This window comes from Phocoena phocoena, chromosome 2 (assembly GCF_963924675.1).
Source record: "Phocoena phocoena chromosome 2, mPhoPho1.1, whole genome shotgun sequence".
In the NCBI taxonomy this organism is placed as follows: domain Eukaryota; kingdom Metazoa; phylum Chordata; class Mammalia; order Artiodactyla; family Phocoenidae; genus Phocoena; species Phocoena phocoena.
The window spans coordinates 166,649,616-166,669,027 of record NC_089220.1 but is presented as its reverse complement, the minus strand read 5'-3'; the positions used below and the strand labels follow the sequence as shown (position 1 = coordinate 166,669,027).

General features: G+C 37.5%; 1 protein-coding gene across 2 annotated transcripts in view; it reads left to right on the top strand.

The window, feature by feature from the left end:
* The window catches only part of ARHGAP21 (Rho GTPase activating protein 21), an 81,919-nt gene that overhangs the window by 22,166 nt on the left and 40,341 nt on the right, over positions 1-19,412 (top strand). For both annotated transcript variants that reach the window (XM_065871381.1, XM_065871380.1), the window contains exons 4-6: positions 12,453-12,545; positions 14,059-14,137; positions 16,673-16,727. In XM_065871381.1, coding sequence (XP_065727453.1) covers positions 12,453-12,545; positions 14,059-14,137; positions 16,673-16,727 — 227 coding nt within the window. The remainder of the gene's footprint in view (positions 1-12,452; positions 12,546-14,058; positions 14,138-16,672; positions 16,728-19,412) is intronic.

Sequence of the window (19,412 nt, the reverse complement as noted above, 5' to 3'; positions counted from 1 at the left end):
TAGAATGTTCGAAGTAAAATTCTCCTACATACCCAAACTAGTCATTATGTTTATTAAAAAATGTTTTTATGTGTTACTTTAAGAACAAAGATCACTAAGGGTGGACACTGTCTTTCATTGTTGAATTTTCAGTGCCTGCTGAGTGCATGGTACATAGTAGGAGCACAAATGTTTGTTGAGTAAATGTATTGAGTAAAGGGGGGTACCACCCTAGTACCACCTTCACTTGGTGCTGTTCCCAAATGACTGTTCCCGAAGCTGCAAAAGTCAGCATGTTAGTATCTGACCTCAGCTGTTGAGGAATTATTGTCTCTCTACTTCCTTCCTATTTTTCTTTCACCTTGCTCCCATCAGTCCCCCTTGAACACAAAGTCTCGGTGACACTTTTTAAATTTAGAAAACTTATTTCACACAGTTGCTAAGTGTGTAAGCTGGAACACTAATAACAAAAATACGGTAATCCTGGACCTTAGTAGGAATTTGTAAAATAAACTGGGACACTGGTAAAGTTAGATGAGAAGTTTAAAAAAAAAAAATCTAACTTCACTCTAAAGGTCCCAGGAAATCATACTTACAGAAATCTAAAATGAAGGGAATTTGATTGCATTAAAGTAGGTATTGACAGAAATCCAATTTTTGGAGTAGATTTTCAGGCTTTGTGAGACATTGCATGAGGGTAGTTTGGCAGTCAAGAGGGTAAAGGCGATTAAAAAATCTCTTTAATGGTTCTAAAACCTTTAGGAAATAGGCGATCTAGGATTTTAGAGAACTAATTGGGATACTGAACAATAGGGCTATAAAGGTGAAAGTCCAGGAGAGTACCTGTTTGGAGTATTAATGTTCTAGACTGCCCTAGAAATCACTTCTCTATAGAAACTGTTGCTCCAGAGATGACCTGTAATTACGTGATATTGAGCTGTCTTTTCTTAGCTGCTCCGTAACTTAAGACCTTGATCACAGACACCACTTAGCTGAATAGGCCCATTTTCTTCCTGATTGCTCTCCAGTTAGTCTATACTCAAAATACATGATTCATAGATCCAGTTAATAAAAAGTGGATTTGATTGTGATGGTCCCTGCTTTCAAAATTTAAGAGATAATTTTTCATCTCTGGTGTAGAACTGCAATAGAAGTATTTGCGTATGAATGCTAAATACGTTAAGCCTAGAAATGTATTTCCTGTTGTTTATTCATTCTCTTAGCAGACATTTGTTGAGTCACTTCCAAGAGTCAGTCACTAAACTAATTGTTGGGAAGGGAGCAATATAGCCTGTAATCTCATTTCCTTTAGATAGTGATTCAGATGTCACCTGCTAGAGAGGACTTCCCTGACCATTTCCTAAAAATAGTATCACATCCCTGCCTCTCCCTCTCCCTTCCCTTCGCACTCTGCTTATTACTGTCTGTCACACTTTTCACCATCTCTCATGCTACTTTTTTCTCATTGAACATTTTTCTGCCTCAGGTGGATTGTCGAGCAGGAACCTTATTTTTATTTTTTTATAATTTTAAAAATGGTTTGTGTGTATGTATTTATGGCCACGCGGCATGCGGGATCTTAGTCCCCGACCAGGGATTGAACCCGTGCCCCCTGCAGTGGGAGCGCGGAGCCCTAACCCCTGGACCACCAGGAAATTCCCAACTTTATTTTATTACTTTTTTTTCTTTAAACCCAGAACAGTTCCTGGCCTATATACATTTAATGAATCTTTATATAGGATGGTGGAAGATGAAGGTGTAAAATAATTACATAAGTGCAGAAACAGAGGTCTGCACAACTGTGGCAGGATCACAGCATGGAAAGTCATCTAACCACCAGGGAAGTGTTTCTCAGATGGGGTGTGCTTTGTGCTGAATAGGATTTTATCAGGACAAAGGAAAAAACAGCATTCAAGAACAGATTTCGGAGGTATTTAGAAGTTGTTTTTGCCCAGATTTGGTAGTAGGACATGGGGTAGATTGTATGTCACCAGTTAAAGATGTCTTGTGGAGGATTATGCTTGGCTTTCCTGGCATGAATGAGTGGATGGATGGAAGTACCATTGACTGAGGGATATGGAAGTGAAACACACCCACCTCATTCCCCCGGGGAAATGATTTCAGTTTGGGATAAGTTACGTTTCTGATGCTGGTAGAATGTTCAGTACCTAGTTGAAAATTTGGGTATGGAGCTCATAGGGAGAGGTAGGGTTGAAAATAAATTTGGAAGTCGTCATTATTATGTGCTATAACTAAGCCCTAGGCATCAATAAAATCATACACGGAGAGCATGAAGACACACAGCGTAAAGATAGAACTCTAGGAAAGACAACATCTAAGAGCTGGTCAGAGAAAGGAGAATCGGAAAGGAAATCTGAAAATAAGTTTGGAAGGTATAAGGACAGCCAGGAGGAGTTGATGGCTTGCTAATTAAGAGGCGATCATTTTTAGGGGAGGGTGGATAACTTGCATTTGTCCTAGAGAATTCATTAGGGTGGAGACTAAAACGATACTGTTGGGGGAGATCCCTGGTGGTCCAGTGGTTAAGACCCTGTGCTCCCAATGCAGGGGTCCTGGATTCAATCCCTCCTCTGGGAACTAGATCCCGCATGCTACAACTAAGACCCGGCGCGGCCAAATAAATAAATTTTGAAAAAAGAAAAAAAAAGATACTGTTGGACCTGACCTGACAAGTAGCAAATTGGTAAAGTTACCAAGAATAGTTTCAGTGTGGTGGGCAGAGTGGATCTGGTGCGTCAGTGGGCTGTGACATAAATTAGAACAGGGAACAGTGGGGAGGGGGGGATGCATGCTGTCCCGCAGAGGATACTTGTCAATGTCTGAGAAACCCTGAATTAGAAGTAAAGAAATGAGAGTAGGTGAGTATAGATTATTATTCAAGAAGTATGAAAATGAAAGGATGGGGAATGAGAGGTGAAAGCTATGTGGCAGGGTAGGGAGAAGTTTTGTTGTTCTCTTAAGTTTGGGAAGCTTTCGTGTGTTGTGAGATCTGGAGAGAAGAAGAGAGATTGGTTTTACACTTGAGAAGAGACCATTTGAGGAACAAGGTCCTGAAGAAAGCTGGTAACTAAATCCTCACCTGAGAAAGAGCAAAGGAAAGTAAGGATAGACAAAGATTTAAAAAAGAAAAAGATGAGGATTCAGCAGTTGAAAGAAATAAGGTTATCTAAATCGTGTGAACAAATCAAGATGGCAGAACAAGTCCAAGAAGGGTATTAGAAGTTTGAAACTGCAGCCCTGAGGGAACGGGGATTAAAATACAAGCAAGAGACTTAAGTGAGTAATGTCAAGCACTTAGCTGAACTTGGAAACTCTAAATCAGTGAGTGGGTCATGCAGTTTTACTCATTTGACATTGCAGGCCAAGAACAAGAGCAGAGGGAGGGTCTGGTTGGAATTGTCCATAGCTGGACATTGGCAAGTGGAATGCTTTGAAAGGTCAAGGGGGAAAGGAAGTGGAGGTTACTGGTGAATTTGGTTGTAGTATTGATCTGTGGGTAAACTTAAAAGAAAGAGTGTTTTCTGAGGGAGACTGATAGTCTTGAAGACCAGAGAGGACTAAAGGGTTTGGAGAAAGATGAGGGGCAGGTTTAATCAGGTATGGGGTCGGGCAGTGGTAAGGTCAGACATGGAAAGATGGTTGCCCGTGGTTAGCACACTGCAACACATTTTTCCGGCTTTGCAGAGAACTGAAAATCTAGAACAACTGGAATAACGGCTCTGAATCCACATGTGATACATACTTTGTGAAATTCCTGAAACTTTCAGAGAGAGAAAAAGACGATGCTGCATAAACTTCAAATACTCCAGAAGACAGATCCCAGGACTGTTTTGTTCGTTGTAGCGTGATCGGCTCCTGGCACGTTGTCCAAGCTCACTAAATATTTGTTGAATGAATAACATCCTCCAGAGTCTTTCTTGCCTAGGTGGTTCATAACGCCAGAAAATTTTGGTTCACGTCTGACACCTAGTGGTATTGTACTGAAATTACTATTAAGTGGCAGCATTTTCCTTCTATTTCAGGGAAATCCTATAGATCAGTTGCAGTACAATAATAGCTTTGTTCCTGAAACATGTCTCCAAGTTGGTTTTGGGCAGTCTTGCTATTGGCATTTACTAGGACTCTAATTTGAATCAATCAGCAGTAATATTTCTAGAGGATCCACTATATGCCAGACACTGTTCTGTGTGCCAGAGATTTTCATGTAGTGTATGTTTTCTTGCATAGGTGACCTCACTGAATTTGAATAGATAGGCAGAGCATTCCATTAGGAGTGGGAAACTTGTTCCAGAACTTAATTTTAGGATTCTATTGTGGTTTTACACGTGAGACCTTTTCTAAATTTATTTCATAGCTTTTGGTGCTACCGTTCCTATGTCATGAAATACTGCTTTTCATTAATGTTAGGTAAGCTTTTAGGAAGATAGAAGAAAGTAGAAGGAAGGCTTGGGTTTGTTGTCAATTTATATGATCCAGATTATGCAAAATACTGCATAATACGGAGAACTGTGAACAGATTTTGTTTTCTTTCCTTTAAGAAGAAGTAAAGTTCTGACTTGTTAGTGATGCATACTGAACTATTTGTGAATGAATTGACATGATACCTGGGATTTACACTAAAATACTTTAGGAAAAAAATGAGAGTGTAAATGAAACAAGATGACAGATTTTTAATAATTATTTACATTATGTTCATGGAGGGGGTTATTCTGCTTTTTTCCTCTATTTTTGTATATGCGGGGCATTTACCACACTAAAAAGTAAACCAAAAAAATTAGACAGGTGTGGGCTGAAAGAAAGTTTGTCATGATTAACTTAGAACATGATCTGCCTTTTAATATTTAGCAGGTTTTCTTAACTTCACTTTGTTCCATTTGATGTTACTTAAAGATGAGGTTGAGTAGTGAGTGTGTGTTTGCTTATAATGGATGAAATGTGATTGAGACCTGACAGGTGACATTCTACTGACGTTGTCTAGAGACTATTGGAATTTGGGGTTGGGAGCTCATAAGAATTGTTGGAGCTACAGATTGGAGGCTTGGGAGGTATAGTTTCAAAGTACTAGCCATCACTCTGGAAATGAGAGCGTCATAAGTGGAAATTTGGGACCACCTAGGTTTAAAAAGCTGGAATGCATTTTTTTTTTCCTTAGTGCTTCTGCCCTTACCAAAGGGGAAAGGGACCCAATAATCTGCCATGGCAGTCTTCTTAAATTGGATTGTACTTAATTTTCATATAGGATGTATCAGTATTTTTCATATGATACATACGGGTTTTTGATGTGAGACAATGCCTCTCTTAGGCTCTTAAGATAGTTTTGTATGCCGTTAGCAAACCAAACCCCTAAAATAAAAATTAGAAGCCTGTTTTCTTTTCTTTTCTTTCTTTTTTTAGAAGCCTGTTTTCAACAATGAAAAAAACAGCTATGAAATATTTCAGGCAAACAGAAAATAAAGGGAAGAAATGTGACTTCCAAATGGTGGCCACCTGTCCTTGTCATCTTAGCATTTTAACACCCCCCTCCTCCATTTCTCTCTCACTAAGACATAAATGATTATAAATATGGTTAAGGCCCTTCCATACCACTCCTTTTCTATTCTCTTCCCCCAGAGGTAACTACTAGCCTGAATTTGCTATTTATCACCCCCTCTGTTTGTTTTTTGCCTTAATAGATCCATAATTCCTAACTTCTGCTCAATAAATGCTTCTCCATGCCCTGTTTTTTCTGTGTCAATCTGTGACCCAGCAAAGAGAAACAAAGATCATTTTTTATTATTCAGATTTAACTCTGATATCTGTCTGTCTCAGTCTACATTGTGGTTTCAATTATTTTGGGTCTGAAAAATAGATATTAATTTCAATAAGCTATTTAATTGATTTTCTTTAAATAATGAATGCCTGGAGCTTTAATACTCCATTATGGGGCTTCCCCGGTGGCGCAGAGGTTGAGAGTCCGCCTGCCGATGCAGGGGACACGGGTTCGTGCCCCGGTCCGGGAAGATCCCACATGCCGCGGAGCGGCTGGGCGCGTGAGCCATGGCCGCTGAGCCTGCGCGTCCGGAGCCTGTGCTCCGCAACGGGAGAGGCCACAACAGTGAGAGGCCCGCGTACCGCAAAAAAAAAAAAAAAAATACTCCATTATGTGACGTCTGTAGCTTTCCACTTTTGTGGAGAGCACACGTCTTCCAAGGCTTATCTAACTTTAACTTTCATATGAAGCACAGTTTAATTTCAACAGCCTTTTCTAGTGTAGAGATAGATAGAGGGTTTCTTTGTTTTTTTTCTTTTTTTTACAACAAAGAAATCAGTAAAAAGAATACTTTAAAAAACTGTCATTATAAAAACAGAGATTTGGTTCCATTAAAAAAATTGTTCGGTAGCATAGGAACTGTGAGAGAGAAGGAAAAATTTTTTTAAATCTCAATCTGAGTGATAGCCCTTATTTTCTCATGCTTTGCTTTTGGTGAAGATGTAAGATGGTATTTCTTTGTTTAAAGTATAATTTTTTTTTTAACTCTGATAAATACATTTCTCTTGTCCCTAGAACTAACTGTAGGATTCCCTGATCTATACCTATTATTTCTCTGTGTATCTTCATTCTCTGTGTCTCGTTTCTAACTGGTATAGTTCTAAGAATATTACTTCTGAAAATAATCTATTTACTTTAGGCTGCTTGCTTTGTATATTTCAAATTGTGAAACAATTTAAATGTTGCAAGTGATTTGGATTTTAGCATTCTCCAAAGAAGAGGGTCATTAGAGCACTCTGGCTTTTAGACACCAGTCTCTTTGAAGACAGGTGAGTAGTTTGTGTCAGTTACTGGAAACTTGTTAGTATAGTCTCTCTTACTTCTTCCTTCTTTTCTTTGGCGTTCTTCGGTTTGTACTCTTCAACTCCCCCCAGTATGCCAGTTGAGTCTGTATTGTTACTCTTTGGACCAGTATTTAATCAAGCACAAGCAGTGTGACAAGCGCCATGTCCCCTGGCCTCATTCATCCCTGATCTCCATGTAAACTTTCTAAAGCTTTATCATCAGGTTAGCATAGTAATGACATTGATTCAATACCTACTTGTATTAGGCATCACATAAGTATTTCAGTGGATTCTCTCTTCTAATCCTCACAATAGCCCTGCCAGGTAAAAATAAATTGTCATCACCCTCATTTTTCAGATGAGTTAACTGGGGTACAAATAAATCATTTGTCTAACATCACTTGGGGATAGGGTTGCCAGATAAACTACAGGATGCCCAGTTAAATTTGAATTTCTCATAGACAGTCATTTTTGCAAAATCCAGTAACCCTACTTGGAAAGTAAGTGGTAGAGCTGGGATTTTAAACCAGGTAATCTGGTCGTAGGGCTCAAGCTGTTAACCACTGCCTTATACTAGGTATGGAGAATAAAAATCATATCCACCCGGGTCTTTCCTGGTGGCGCAGTGGTTGGGAGTCCGCCTGCCAGTGCAGGGGACGCGGGTTCGTGCCCCTGTCCGGGAGGATCCCACATGCCGCGGAGCGGTTGGGCCCGTGAGCCATGGCCGCTGAGCCTGCGCGTCCGGAGCCTGTGCTCCGCAGCGGGAGAGGCCACAGCAGTGAGAGGCCCGCGTACTGCAAAAAAAAAAAAAAAAATCATATCCACCTGGATGTTCATCCAGTATTTGGATGGCAGCTACTACCTATATATTATTATTTCTTTTAGTTGAGTTATTTTTCCCCAACTGATTATATTTACCATAATGTAAAAATATGTGCATTCTCTCTGATTTCAAAGTGTAATGTTCAACTTCAGGCAAATTCGTGTATGCTTTTTATAGCTTCTTATTTAAGTCTTTACTAATTGTATGTTAAATAGCATAAAGTGGGACTTTCAGTACCTGCTCATTTTAGCCATTCTCATTCATGTAAGGTCATTGTCTTCTTCCTTTTCTCAAATACAGAACGATTTAATTACATGTGTGTGTTAGACACATTTCCCTTTTCTTTTGATAAGGTCAAGGGAATAATACTTGAATAAGGTCTTTAGCAGTTCTTTGAAACACATCCTATGTGTTCTCAAAAAATTGAGAAATTATAAAATACACATGTAGAATTGAAAGAGGCTTTTTACTAAGAATTGCCAGGGAAGCCACCCGGCTCTGCCAGATGATCCTACAGGGAAGCAGGGAATACTTTTTCCTGATTAATTACAATTCGGGATCGGACTCTTTGTTTTGCATATCTAGAAACCGACTTTAAAAAACTAAAGACGTATGAGATTGAATAACACACACTTTAAATTTGATGCTTGTGATTTCCAGTTCCAGTGGAATTGCAGAGAGCATATATTAAAGAGATGACACTCTTTTTTTTTTTTAAAGATGACACTCTTAAAATTATTGAACCACGTGTTTAACACAAGACTTAGAGTCAAGGAGTATAGAAATTGAAGAGAGGGATATTTCTTAGTTAAACCTGCCTGTAATTAAAGGACGCCTATGGGACATTTTTCTGTTGTCCAGAAGGGATTGGTTAAGATCCACAGTAGTAATAGCAAGTCAGAATTTTGGAGACAGTCCAGAAAGGAAAGTGAGCAAGAAGAATCAAAGTACAGCTCTCAGCAGATGTGGTAGTGCTTGCTGTAAGACTGGCCCTTCTTTTAGTTTGTTCCATCTTCATGTATTTTCAGGCACAGTGTATTGAAGGATTCGTCAGTTTGTGGCAAAGTCTCTCTGATTTTATAATGGTAGTCATTGCGAAGTTAGTATTTCCTTTATAGAAATCAAAACCAAATTATTTTGGACTACAATTTATTCCGTGTGAGTGAAAGTGCCTATCAGAACTTTCAGAAGTCAGTACATTGCTTCCCAGCCAGCTTCTTATTATTTTGTAGAATTCATTAATGCTCATTTACATTTTTAATTTTTATTTTATTTTATTTATTTTTTTTTTTGCGGTACGCGGTCCTCTCACTGCTGTGGCCTCTCCCGTTGCGGAGCACAGGCTCCGGACGCGCAGGCTCAGCGGCCATGGCTCACGCGCCCAGCCGCTCCGCGGCATGTGGGATCTTCCCGGACCAGGGCACGAACCCGCGTCCCCTGCATCGGCAGGCGGACTCTCAACCTCTGCACCACCTGGGAAGCCCTACATTTTGTATTTTTAAATATGAGTATGGTATAATCACCTTTGGGACATAGTGGACTAGAAGACATTAATTAAAAAAAAAAAACAAAAAAAAAACGTCCTCGGGGCTTCCCTGGTGGCGCAGTGGTTGAGAGTCCGCCTGCCGATGCAGGGGACGCGGGTTCATGCCCCGGTCCGGGAAGATCCCACATGCCGCGGAGCGGCTGGGTCCGTGAGCCATGGCCGCTGAGCCTGCGCGTCCGGAGCCTGTGCTCCGCAACGGGAGAGGCCACAGCAGTGAGAGGACCGCGTACCGAATTAAAAAAAAAAAAAAAAGCATCCTCTCTTTAATTATATAAATCTTTCCATGAAAGCAGTGACTTGGCACAGCAAAACTTAGTAAACCTTCAGATCTCTAGCCTAGAAAAAATAGATGGTTTTCCTTAAATACCAACTGTTGTAAATGTTGAGTTGGCTGCATATGGACCTAGCCTAATTACCAGCTGGATTGGCATTAAGTATTTGCATTTTAAGTGACTTATATTGAAAGAAACCTTCTTTTCCCTTTCGAACTAGTTGTAAGTGGACTGTCTCCTTGTATTTGGTAAAGCTTGACAACTGAATAAGTAGTTCGGTTACATTTGAAGCAGGAGGGAACACACCATGTTTGGATTTGGATCTCGATTCAGATCCCTACTCTGCCTCTTCGCAAGTTACTTAGTCTGTTTCCTCCTCAGTATAGTGACAGTATTAAAATCATAATGACTTTCTTGACAGCTTGATGTAAGAATTAAATCATAAATTTGTTCATTTATTGCATAATGCTTTATCGAATGCCTGTTCTGTGCCACGCATTGTTCTGGGTGCTGTGAGCATCAGTGAACGTGACAAAAATCCCTGCTCTTCATTTTAGTGGAAGAGACAACCAGCCAGTATGAAAGCAAATAAACATGTAACTTTAAGTAGCGGATGACAGGTTCTGCGAAGAAAAATAAAACCTGGCACATACAGAAAGTTTTCCCAAACTGTGTATTATAATTTTCAAAGTACAGCAAATACCTTGTCCATCTGGATTCAACAATTAACTTAATGTTGAATATATATTTGCTTTATCTGTCCATCCATACATGTGTCTGGGTGTTTGGATATCTTGGCTTATTTTTTTCTCTCAAGCCATTTGAAAATTAAGTTGCAGATATCATTATCATAATACTGGAAATGTAATAATATAATAATAAAATATGATAATATAAGATTACAATCAGTCCCTAAGTATTTCGGCAAACATCTCTTAAGAATGAGGACATTCTTCCTTACAGTAGGGATTTAACTAGCATTAGTTCTCTGTTTCCTCCAAAACCTCATGGAGAAAGCAGTCAGGGCTGTCTGTCATAGCCAATCAGAAGTGACCAAAGGATTTATAATATTTTCACGTTTTCTGAACTTAGAGAGCTGTATAGAGTTTCCTTGGGAAGAGATCTGATATATATTTTTGAAAATTGGATGATAGATACTTTGCAGGTATATTTTTACAACCTTTCAAATTTTTCATGCTTGAAAACGTAAGAATATGAGACTAGTCTTCATCTAAGCACGACGGAGAGTGGAAATACACATTTACCAAGGAATTGCTCCAATTACAAGCTGTGCTGAGCGCTTTTACATGTTATCTTATTGAGTCTTCATAGAAACCCTTCAAGAATGCAAAAACATGTCTCTGTACTGTAAAAGAAAAAGCAATCATTTCTTTTAAGTAAAAACGTTTATTTACCTGCACCTGGCCTATCCCGTGGCACAGCAAGGATTTGGATCCCTGTCTCCTGGTGTCTAAAACATGAGCAGTTTTCCTCTGTGCCCTGTTGCATTTTAAGCAGAGTTAGCCATTCACTACTTTGAGAGGATGTCTTTCAGAGTAAACAGCTAAATATGTAAGGGGAGTTGCTGATAGACGTTCCTTTATTGGTTTCTACTTCTTTTGAGCCACCTTTATGATATACCTGGATAAAAATTCGGTTTTATATGACAATAATTATGGATTCTTTATATTTGACAGTCATATTCTGCCCAGCACCACAGTCTAACAAGTATGGTGAAAGAACTCCATACATACATATGCCTTATTTTCTCAGTTATATTCTTCCTTAAGGGTCAGGGCTGTGTCTTCTGGTTCATTGATTTTCCATCTTGAGTATGCATCACAGTCACAGGAGGATTTCTGATTCAGTAGATCTGGGGTGGGGGGGTCCGTGAATTTGCATTTCCAGCACATTCCCTGGTTGTGTTAATGCTGCTGGTCTGGGGATCACACTCTGAGAACCACTGTCTACCTGTTTGTCCCCTCTCAGTACTTACCTTGGTGCTTGTTGCTTAGTTTCAATGTCCTCTCACCTGTGACTCTTTCTTTGACTTCTGTGTATTGAAACTGTCAGTTGTTCTCCAATGTTAGTGTGTAGAAGGATCATCTGGGAAACTTCTTGACAAACCAGATTTCTGATTGAACCCCCAAACGTTGATTTTTGTCAAACCCCTGAGCTGTTAATGCAGACGATCCACGGATAGCAGTTTGTGAAGTACTGACTTTCAGATTTGATCACGAGCTCCTCATTGCCATGACTGTATGTTGTATCTGTCTCTGTTTTTTTTTTTTTGCGGTACGCGGGCCTCTCACTGCTGCGGCCTCTCCCGCTGCGGAGCACAGGCTCAGCGGCCATGGCTCACGGGCCCAGCTGCTCCGCGGCATGTGGGATCTTCCCGGACCGGGGCACGAACCCGTGTACCCCGCGTCGGCAGGCGGACTCTCAACCACTGCGCCACCAGGGAAGCCCCTGTCATACCATTCTTTGTGCATATGTCTTTCTCCCTCCAGAGTCCCTGAAGGGAAAGAACTGTCTTATTTAGGATTGTGACTTAGTGCTTAACACCACGCAGTGTTAAAAAGCAGTGGAGTTGAATACCACCTGTGTAATCTAGCTGTGTGACCTTAAGAGGATTTACTTAGTCTCTCTGAGCCTCGGTGTCCTCTTTTATTCGATGGTGGTAGAAGTACTTACTTGTTATGGAAATTAGCTCTCAGGTATGTGTAATATTTAGTGTGATAATTTACATACAGAATGTTCCCAGTAAATGGAAATCATTGCTATTGTGGTGGTTGTGTTATGGAAGAAGAAAAATAAATGTTTGAGTTCTTGGAACCCTCTTAATGATGACTTTAGCATCCAGATTTAAGATATGTGTTTAACATTTCATTTAAAAAATCTTTGCTTCACTGTCTCAATTAAATATCATTTTTTATTTTGCTATTTTAAGAAAATATCGTGAGGTAAAATTACGCCTTGGATCTTTTCTTTCCCACAGGAAAACAAAGAAACCGCTTGGAACCCATGGATACCATCTTTGTCAAACAGGTTAAAGAGGGAGGACCTGCTTTTGAAGCTGGATTGTGCACAGGTGCTTGATAGTCTTACTTAAACCTACCTTTTAATTTCTTTTCTACTTCATTTTTACCATATTTCATTTTCCGTCTCCTACTGTATGTTTCTTCCTTTTTCTTCATATCAGTTATTACTGTTTTTGAGACCTAGTTAGTTATATGTTTTTTGATACCCAAATGGATGGGTGGGCAGAAACACCGTAATTGATATATTGTGGATACTTTCAGTTACCACTCAGATAATGGACCCTCAGAGGCCCTCTTAACCTATTTTGCATACATTTAATTTTGACAAAGGTTAGTAAAATAGCAAATGAAGGAGATATTCGTTGAAGTAAATGAAATCATCTTGGAGCTCCAAGTTCTGGCAGAGCCTGACCTGCTAGAGGTGAATGAATTTGTCCACCACAAAGAGTAGTTTAAGTCTCCAGTGCAATGCAAGCCCAGCTTCATCTGCAACTATCAGTGGATGTGGTCTGGTAGCTGTTCTGAAATATTTTGTGACTTGTGATTTTAATTTAAAAAACTAAGTAGGATTTAGTTTAGATTAATGCAGACACTAAAATAGTTACCCTTTTCTCTTGTTTCTAAACATGAAATAATTTAAAAAGGGAATTAGTGAAAAACTATCTTTTACTGCCTTTTGAATAAAATGTTATCTTTGCAGCTACACATGTAAATAGTGGGTGTCACTGGTAAGATTTATTAGGATGCATTGTTAAGTTGTTAATTATCTTTTTTGTCATAGCTAAAGTAAGCCTAATTTCAATATCATTAGTATGTATAAAATGTACATCAGTGAACATATAGGATTCTATTACCTAGAATGTATCATCTCTCATATTCTAAGCTTTCCAAGGTTGGGAAGATGAAGTTGAGGGACTGTGCAAAGCCCACAAAAAATACGTTTTTTCCTGTTTTCCTCTTTCCTCTGTCCTTTCTCTCATTATTTTCCTTTCTGTTCCACTGAATTTTTCTGAGTAACCAAACATCCTTTTCCCCATTAAAATGAAGAACAAGTTAATAGATATAAAGTCAAAACCATGTCCATACCCATGTTTAAGTTCTGCAATGTAGCACTAATCAATAAACTAAATAGACTGAGAGAATACAACAAAGAAAATCAGTTGGACTAAAATTAGAGACCACTGAGATAACAAAAATAATTGTCTAAGGCTGTTAAACAGTGTTTCTCTATTAGAAAGGACAGGGTAAATGGAGGGATAAATAGTAGTTTTACAACTCAGAAAACAAATGATAGGGGCATAAATAGTATAATTGTGGTCACTTGGTGATTATACTTTTTGAGGTTTCTAAATTCATCGATGGCTGGACTCTTATTTAAAATACAGTTATATTTCATAAGTAGCTAGATATATTAAAATTTAGATTCATTTTTGTAAAAAGACACGTTAAAAAACGAGCAAGGATATATTAAAAATAAGTATATTACTCAAGAAATATTTCAAAGGTACTCACAAGTGACTTTTTAAAGGAATTCCTCATGTGTTATTTAATTTCTCTTTGAAGGTGATCGAATTATAAAAGTCAATGGAGAAAGTGTTATTGGAAAGACCTATTCCCAAGTAATCGCTTTAATCCAGAACAGGTAAGAGTCTTGAAATAGGATGAATTTTGGCCAAAGATGGGTTTTATAAATCACTGAAACTAGTAGATTTAATGCAGTATCATATTCCTATAAGAAATTAATGTGCTGTGGAAATCTGAAACTTTCCCTTAAAGTGGAAAATGCATTTGAAAGTTGCCAAGAACAAACTATCTGAGGATGGCGTATTTGGTGGCTTTGTTTTGGCAAGTTTATCAGATTTGTAATTAAAATCCTTTAGAGCCTGAGAGGCATACGTTTTAGATTTACCATTAAGTTTCCTACTTTTATTTGAAGTGATAATCAAATTTCTAATTTGTTTATAATAAATATATATAAATGCATGTATAATTTATTTTAAAACCACTAAGGATAACTTATCTTAAATAGCTTTTACTGAATGATATTCTTGGCTCAAATTCATTTGTTTTAACAAAGACAGCAAGAAATCGTCTTTTAATCCGTTTGTTTGCCTACATTCTACAGAATAGGATTTTGAGTTCTAAAGGTAAATAAATATTTATAGAGCGACTGATTGCAAAAATAATTTAGTCCTACTCTTTCTCTCTATCACACACCTAGAATTTTTTTTTTTAATTACACATAAGGAAATCGAAAGCCAAAGAGGTTGCTGTATTAAATTTCTGTCAAGAATAAGCCATGACTCTGGGATCCGATTTCCAGCTCATCACCACAAGAGGTTCTTCCCAGATTCAAATACAGTAACTTTTGGATGATTTGTTGCTTTATGTTAGCCATACTCACCTGTCTGTAATTAAATTGAGGTTCATTATTTTCTGAAGAATTCTATCAAGCTCCTCTAACCATGTCTAAAGCTGTTCATGCTATAATCTAACTTATGTACACGAATGCCCTAATATGTTGTCACTTTTACAGTTAGGTGATGTGATCATGATTTATTGATCTCAGAGTATTCTCCTTACTGTTGGATTCTAGGTGTTCCTGACAGTGAGCCCTATTTGATCTTAAATATTGAGGAGACCTGGGCACTGGTGAAGAATTGAAAGCCTCCCCGGAGGCAGTGGGGAGATCCACCCAAATTTTCTTTTACTGCAAATAATTTAGATCATGATAAATATACCAGTATGTTTCGTCAGCCTGTAATTTAAGGGTTTTTTTAGTGTATTTGTTAACATGTCTTCTTTAAAAGTACTATTTTTCCAAACAACCATAACTTAATCTTTGTTTTCCTCAAAATCCACATTAATTTTTTGTTTGTTTGTTTTTTTTCTTACTGGTGCAGTTCATCTTTCAGAATAATAATAACACTTTGGAATGACAGTCTTAATTTTTCAACCAATAAAGCAATTTGAAAAATAAATACTGTTTTTTCATGATCTTATTTTTCTTTTAAAAAATTGTGTTCCTTTTGTCTGCAGTTGGTAGCAAATGGATTAATGCAGCACAAAGCCATTGAGATTCTGCAGTGTATTAATGTAAAAATGTATCCTTGCAGAAGAATTTATCTAAGCATCAGTATGTATTTTCTACCAACTCTAAATGTTGAAATACAAGTACCTACATATTTTCTTCGTAGAATTTATTTGAACCTGTGGTTCTAATTGTTTTACTCTTCTCTCAGCATTTATGAACCTAAAAATAAGGGTTCGAATAGAGACACCAGTAAATTATTAGATTTGGGGTTTTTTGTTTTTGTTGTTGTTTGTTTCTTAATCTCTTGATTGTATTGGGGGAAAATCTATCTGATATTGTTAGGGTAGATACTGAAGCACTTGCTGGGGATAGCAGTGTTCTCCTTGCCGTATCTAAGTGTTAATTCCAGATCACAGGACTTGGTATAATTTATCCCTTTGAACTGTTTTAAACCTAGAGAAACTTCTCTATTATTTTTAACAGAACACTTACAGTACCAAAATAAAGTGAGACTTTGAGCTATTCCTGTAAAGGCTCTAAAATTAAATCACGGAGAAGAAAGTAAATTGTTGAGATGCTATATGGTTTTTAAAAAATGAGTCATTTTGATGGTTGTGATGGTGAACTCTGATTTCCTTCCCATTTGAGGCCAAGAGGGAATATTTCAAAACTAGGATGTTTATATTACTTAAAATGTTAAATTTGAGGGTTCTCTGATTATTTTTATGTTAATGTATTTTTAACTTGATAAACAGAGAATTGGTGGTAAAAATTTGTAATTTGTTCTGTGACCTGAAAGAAAATAATACACAATTATATATTGATGAGTTTTGTTCCAGGAGTATTCAATATAAGTAATATACTTCATGTTTTTAAATTAGAAACATGTTATAAAGAACACATGACTGATTATGAATAGCTCAGACATACGGCAGGGTGCCCTCTTTTGTACATAATTAGCCTATATATATAAATGACTTCTTTTCATTTTAATGATTCGGATTTGAAATGTAAAGATTTTTAAAACCCCCATATTAAACTCTAAGCAATTTTAAAAATACTTGTGAGTTAACTCTTTTTCCTTTATGTCTTTCTTGTATACTTCTGCCTCCCCTAAAATAGTATGTGTCTATTCAATTTCAGCGATACCACATTGGAACTTAGTGTTATGCCAAAAGATGAAGACATTCTCCAAGTGGTGAGTTTTATTTATTCAAATATGTGGATTGTTTTATAGTCATGAATGTTAATAAAAATTCTTTAAAGATGGAGGTGGATTAAACTTTTTTTAAAAGATTCTAGGGAAAAAAAACTCAAAACGCTCTGTTTTTCTCTACATTTTACCAAAAAAACAAAACAAAGGGAGAGAGAGACTATTGTCCATTTTTTACAATTAAGCAACATGAGAATATTTTATTGATTCCGCAGTAAACTCTTACTGTTGTCATTTGGAATGAGATTCCTAAAGAGTTTGTTTGCCCAAATGTTGCATTCTAGATACTCCTTCAACCAAAAGCCAAGCCTCAGGGTGCAAGTACATATCCCCAGGAATTAGATTTTTTTTTTTTTAAACTATGAGGTCAGAAATTTTATGAAAGCCATTTTAAATTTTCCAATAAGCATTACTGTCTGTAAATTAACTTACCGAGCAGTTTTCTTAACAGTATCCATTCATTCCATTAGAAGTAATGTTCACAATGAATAGAGTCTACACCTTAAGGGAAAAATAGGTTAGCATCTTAGAGAGAGAGTGAAACTATATAGTTGAAAATCTTTAGCATTTATCTTAAAATATCTTTCTCCTCTTGAGAAAGAAAACAGATTAACTGGAGTACTTAACTCCTTTATTAAGCTTAGATATTGCTGAGGGTAAAAAGATGACAACATAAATTTCATTCAGGAAAATAATACTTTTCCTCAATTGATTTTGTAGTTCAGCAGAATAAAACAGTTAGAGCTAGGAAATAGCAGTGGCTGTGAAGATTGTTGTTGTTTTTTAATTCCTTTTAGTGAATAGCTGTTGTTGCTGTTGTTTTCTTACTCAGAACTGATGGAATCCTTGTGGTAGGAATGGAAATCGGAATGTTTTTCACTTGTAAGGCTTTCCTTTGAACTTGGCTCAACAAAAGTCCTAAATAATCTTCTGTAAACGTTTTTTTTTTACAAAAAAATCACTAAAGCCAATCCTAGTGATTCAGTTTATTCACTTACACATCAAATATAATTAACCAAAATCCATGGAGATCAGCCTTGTGTTTTCAAGACATACTGATTTTATTTCAAAATGGCATGTTTATCGACAGCAGGTTATTACCCTTCTTAAATGCGCAGTTCTGTTGGGGTTGAGTGTCTCAACAAGGAAGTTGTAAGCATCTGTGGCGGTTTTCTCAGTCAAGCAGCACTAGTTGTAGAGTCCTCCCCTGATCATTCCGTACAGCGAGAGAGCAACAGACAACCATGGAAGGCAGTGAAGTCACTAGACTGAAAATAAATAGGGGGGTCCTCCTGTAGGGCTCCACTTATGCAAAGGACCAGGAGGTGATGCCCACACGGTAGGGCAAACTTTACCTTGAACCCTTGCATTCTCCTGACTCAGAGACAGAGGGCACTTCCAAAACAGAGCTGATATCTCATCTTCAGTAGTCTCTTTGCTTGCCAAGGTGAAGGCACCGGTCGGACACTGTTGAGAACAGTGAAACGTTCTATAAACGTTTAAAACAGTGAAACGTTGTATAAATTCCCAGGAATCAGGCACAGAATTACCATCCTAGCCTGCTGTGTGGGTGATGCAGGGGAGCAACAGCGCAAGGGATCATGTTCTAAGGATGTGATCAATGGGAAATTAGGTTAATTAATTTCCTTATGTTTTATTTAAGGTAAAGGGAAAATACAAAGTGTTGCAACACAGGGAGAAGTTGGTTCACTGGGGTGACCTGAACACACAGATCTTCAAGGTTCCTCAGGGTCCTGATACATTGTAACAGAAAATTCATCTTTAAAACCTGTTGAGTTATTTTAATCATAAGAAATGAAAAGCCCATATCCTTGATGATAAAAGAAAACCTCACTTTTAAACCCAGTCTTCATTCACATTTGCGTTAGGAAATTGAAGGAGTATATATAGTTAATGCAGACTCTCTGTTGTTCCCTGAAGGACACTGAAATGCAGTAACTTCTTTTCCACATCAATGCTTTTAGCTGGGATATCTACAAGTGGCATTTTTAAAATCTATTATAAAACCTAAAGAGAATCTGGGATTTAAAAAACCATATGTGGAAATACTTCTCTCTAACAGATTCTAGAATGAAAATATTCTATAAGGGGCCTTCAGAAGTATTTATGTTGGTCTTAAATCTGTTACTTAAAATATATGCTTTTAAAGATGTATTTGTCCCTGTGAGGTTGAATATTCATTGTAAAGAAAACATAAACATGAACATTTTTACAGCTACTATAAACATCATTTACCCAAGAGAAAGCCTGTCTCAGTTTTTATATATTTGCCTGGGTCACGGCAGGATTGGGTGTCCATGAGTGTTTGCTCCTCAAGTGATGTGTAGATCAAGTTGTTCTAGAGGTATTCAGCTCATCTTTGAGAGGTGGCATAGAAAATTTGATTTGGTTTAAAACTTACATCATGTAAGGACAGGTAGATAATAATAAATCTCATAATTCACAGAAGACAGTGACATGAGGTTGAAAACATGAAGTAAAATTAAGAATTATTTATTATGTTATTAAACTAGTGCTGGTAATAGTACTCCTGTACTTGGCAACGTCATTTTTTAAACTAACATACATTTTCATACATTGTAAAATGTATGTATAGTGACATACATTTTAAACTAACAATACAATAGTATTGTATTCATTTGAGTCATT